The 4,766-nt window shown below is 40.2% G+C and overlaps 1 protein-coding gene across 1 annotated transcript in view; it reads right to left on the bottom strand.

Annotated features, from left to right (window-relative positions):
- The window catches only part of PHF14 (PHD finger protein 14), a 320,362-nt gene that overhangs the window by 313,856 nt on the left and 1,740 nt on the right, over window positions 1–4,766 (bottom strand). Inside the window, exon 2 of the mRNA XM_006030475.3 lies at window positions 4,584–4,694. Coding sequence (XP_006030537.1) covers window positions 4,584–4,694 — 111 coding nt within the window. The remainder of the gene's footprint in view (window positions 1–4,583; window positions 4,695–4,766) is intronic.

Here is a 4,766-nt window from a genome sequence, read left to right as displayed (position 1 = left end):
AGAAGAGGGGAGGGGGGGGGGGGGGGGGGGGCAGGAGACAGGGCAAGGAAACAAGACAATAGTTTTCAACTATTTGAAAGACTGCCATAAAGGTATTGCAAAATAATACGTTCTCCTTCACCACAAAAACAGGACAAAAGGCAATGAGTTTAAACTGCATCAAAGCATATTTTAATTAAATCTCAGGATTAATGATTGTTATAACCATAGGACAACAGAACAAGTTGCCTAGGGAACTTGCAGAACCTCTTTCCATGGAGTTTTTCCAAGAAGAAGCTAGACAGACATCTATTGGAAATGGTTCAGAAATAGGGTAGCCTGCATCTGTGCAGAGGGTTCGATAATATGACACAGTAAGTTCCTGCCAGTGCTGTAATTCTCCATCAGTATCAGTTTAGAAGTTTTAGAGAAAAATAGATTAGAAAATCTAAGAATGTTAAACATGTTGTCATGAATTCTGAAGTAGATGATTATATCTAGTTAGTTTCAGAATTCTCCTCATAAGTGCAATAGAAAAAAAGTAACGTTCTTCCCAACATTTCTTTTTCACTAGTCCTGATGCAAAGGGTTGTGTTGGGCTCAGACCCTCAGCTCGCTTTCAGTGGCAGGTGACACTCCCACATCCACAAAGCCCATTTGGTTTGAAATTCTGAAGAATAAATGTAATACACATAAAGTATGTGCATGTAGAGAAAAACCATATAAACACTGTCTAGATATCAACATTCCTTAGGATGCATCAGCAGTTCAGACTAAAAAATAAGAATATATTCTAGCTACTTTTTAAAGCAAAGCTCAAAAATCACCTCTCAAGTGCAAAGCTTCAATCGAAGGCAGCATAGAGTACAAAAAAAAAAAAAATCATCAAATTATAAGACTGTTTGTTCTTTTCTATCTATAACATAAAAAGGCCAAAGCAACTCTTCTTAAAATTGTTTTCAAGCTAAGACCTCATAATGCCAACTTTCAGCCAGGAACAATTTTTTAATTATGTGTAATAAACAAACATGGACTTGAATAATAAATGCAACTTTAAAACAATACTATGAGGCACTACTTGGGGTAATAACCATGTAGAGTAAGAGAATTATTTCATTTATCACAAAAAACTAAGCAAATGCAACATTAAGGCTGAAGATTAGATTTATGGGTATAATGGGAATACCTACAAATTCCCAACAGTTTCAAAATCATTTAAAGCTAAACAGAAAAGGCTCCAACTTCTTACCTTAACTAATGTGTGGGTTATACCCGCTGCAAAACCTACAAACAAGGTAACAGACACTGCTATAAATGAAACCACTATGGGCACCTACTGAAACACAAAAGGATTTTTTTTGTTTCCTCATTAAAGAAAAGATATCAAAGGTACAGAACCCCAAGATTCAAAAGTTAAAATATTGCCTTGAAACAAGTCCAAGCTCACAAACCCTTACTGAAACACATACTTCCACTGATTTCAGTGGGACTGTGAGTACCAATAAGGGTTTGGAAATCAAACAGGTTCTCCTGGCTGCATCTAACATCTCATACTACATAGCTCTTAACAACCTTTAGCCTTACATACATAGATACAAGAGCCACCCAAAAAAAACTTTTGAATTTCTTTAATACATAAAACAAAAAGACTAGTCTCTATTTACATTTAGCCACCTGATTATCTACATTTGTGATAAATCCATTTCTACCAGAAGTAGAACTTTTGGGATTCAAAATTTTAAGTCTTTATGCACAGGCCCTAATCTGCAACAGGCAGTACACAGACTGATCCCCTGTGGTCCAAGTCGCACTGAATTTAATGGTCCTGTGCATGAATACCCATGCGCTATACACTGAAGGATCAACACTATAAGGAATCAAATGGGGAATCCACTTTAGACAATAATAAACCAGTATCTCTCTCTCATGAATAATGCACATGTCCCACTGAGTCCATTTAGCTTTGTAGTTCTTCCATCAAAAAAAAGACCAGACCAACAACAACCTGAACTGAAAGCTAAGTATTACCAGTCACACTCAAACTAGAGCAGCCAACCTTATACAAGCATCTGGCTACTGTCTATTTTTTATAATGAAACATGGGAAGTAGTATTTATTACATTACCCTTCCAGTTCTTAGTTTTTTTAAGAGGCCAAATTGTGTGTTAAAAAAGTGTCCTTTCCCCACCCCAAACCTTAACAACTTTGTTATTTCAAGTATAATTATTTTCCAGTTTTAACCAAGTAAGCATTCCCCATTCAACTAAATACAAATTCTGAAGTTTTAGAACAGTTATCCAAGTCACTTGAATGCAAAAATATTCCGAATATTTGACTGCATAATATGAATTCTTCATCACCATAACAGACCACAAACTGCTTCAATTTCAAAGAAGCGTCTTGAGGGAATCCCCATTCATGCTCCTTACGTTGAAGTAAAGATATAAACAATTGTATGTTACTTAGAGCAAGCTCTACATCTCCATATGTACAACATCCATAGTCCAGCTAGATCAACCCCAAGTTCCAATACCAATATTTTAGATGGAAAACTTGATTTCTGAATTTCTTTTAGTGACTGAAGTTATGATTACCCTAAAATTAGGGTTTAATTTATCTTTCCTCATCCCTTCCCCAGTTCTCTCTTCAAATACTTGGGTCCTCACACTATCTTTGTACTGTTTATATTCATCTTCCCCCAAATCCTGCCTTATGCTATTGAACAAGAATCTAAAATGATTTAATAGTGGAAACTGATAATATAGTTAGCTTCACTTCTACTTCAACTCCTACTACAGCAAGTATTTCTGTAAGATGAAATGTGCTTGCTTCCAAAGCAGCTTAGCAAAGAAACTCACAAGAGAAGCATCTAGGCTGTTCTATCTTACAACTTTTCATACCAGCATCTTTAAAATTGGGCACAAAGTAAGGGGGAAACAGTATATTTGCAATACCGTACCCAGTTTCAACACCTATGGTGGAAAGCTGACAATGACCTATGTGCACTCAGAAATGCTTAGTCCACTGGTTCTCAAACTTTTCAGATGCGAGTACCCCAAGGAAAATCCCTTTCAGCTTTTAATAATTCTAGAGCATTTCATCTATCACAATGAACTCAGAAAATCCACAACATGTCAGAATGTTTTTGACATTATAGACTGCTAGTTGAAATCTCTGTTTGTGTAGGTATTTGCACACCTAACAGTGCAGTACCCCACAGCACTATTAAAAGGATCTCACGGCACTCCAATGTGCCACAGCACCTTGGCTGAGACTCACTGGCCCAAACTATGTATTTTGCCACTTGTACCTTCTTCCTTCCCTCTCCTCTATTTGTTTCTTACATCAGTTACTGAGTTTGGGTTTATGTCAGATGTAAATGGAGGTTCCACACAGGTGCTGGGGTCAAGCCACCTGCATTGGATTGCAGGGTTCAGGCTTTAGATGGTAAATACTTTGAGGAAGGGAATGCCTTTTACCATGGAGTTCGTACAGATGATAGAACAATAGGGCTCTACTCCATATCAGGCCTCTGCATTTGGCTACTGTCATAAAAATCTACAATCTGAATAGATTGTTTTCCTCCCAAGTAGCCCAATCTTTTGCTGGAGCCAGGCTTGAGAAATTAGTCCAGAAAAGATCCACTTTGGAGAATTTAATGAATGAAGAAGTCTTCAGAATACAGAATAAAATGATGGCCTAATGGTAATGGCTTACACCCAAAGTATAACTAATGTATACTTCCATAACAGCCTTTTGCCACAAGAAAGGCACCATACCCAGCGGGAAAATCAACTGTCAACATAGAATGATAGAAAATTAGGGTTGGAAGGGACCTGAGGTCATCTAGTCCAACCCCCTGCTCAAAGAAGGACCAGGCCCAAGTAGATCATCCCACCCAAGACTCTGTCTAGCCAGGTCTTCAAAACCTCCAAGGATGGAGACTCCACCACCTCTCTGGGTAACCCATTCCAGTGCTTTACTACCCTCCTAGTGAGAAAGTTATTCCTAATATCCAACCTAAACTTCCCCTGCTGCAACTTGAGACTTGCTCCTTGCTCTGTCATCTGCCACCACTGAGAACAGCTGAGGTCCAGTCTCTTTAGAACCCCGCTCCAGGTAGCTGAAGGTTGCTATTGAATCCTGCTTTAGTCTCCTCTTCTCTACACTAAATCAGCCCAGTTCCCTCAGCCTCTCCTCATACATTATGTACCCCAGCCCCCAAACCATTTTTGCTGCTCTCCACTGGACTCTCTCCATATCATTCCTCATTTCAGTGACAGAAACTTGATCTGTCAATTACCAATCCTTGATATATCTATATAAAATTGGACCTTTGAAAGTTGTAACAGGCGGTCTAGTATTTCAGGAACAGTCTTATTTTTCCCCCACAGGTTCTATTTCCCCCCTCCCCGCTCCCACCAGGATTACTAATTTGCCAATCAGATGATGACGGGGCTGCAGGTGACACTGTCCCAGCATGGTTCATCACCCCAGTGGCAAGCAGAGGGGGCAGCCTGCAGCCGGCCGGAGGGGGAGAGCACAACAAAAAGAGGGAAGCGAGAGCTGGGCTGGGCGGAGGAGGAGACAAGGGAGGCATTTACCTGAGGCATCGCCCACTTTAAAGTCACTGTCATCTGAGCTATCATAATCTAAAGCTTCCAGCAGCGAAGCTGCTAAGGGCTTCACTTGCCGCCTCTTCGAGCTGCGGTCCACTGTGGGGAGAAAAACACGGCGCGCACGTTAGCCCGGGCCAGGCGGCTCCCACCACCGCCGGCACGTGGGGG

This window comes from Alligator sinensis, unplaced genomic scaffold, assembly GCF_000455745.1.
Source record: "Alligator sinensis unplaced genomic scaffold, ASM45574v1 scaffold938_1, whole genome shotgun sequence".
NCBI lineage: Eukaryota > Metazoa > Chordata > Crocodylia > Alligatoridae > Alligator > Alligator sinensis.
The sequence above is the reverse complement of the archived record's forward strand: the minus strand, read 5'-3'. Positions and strand labels throughout refer to the sequence as shown.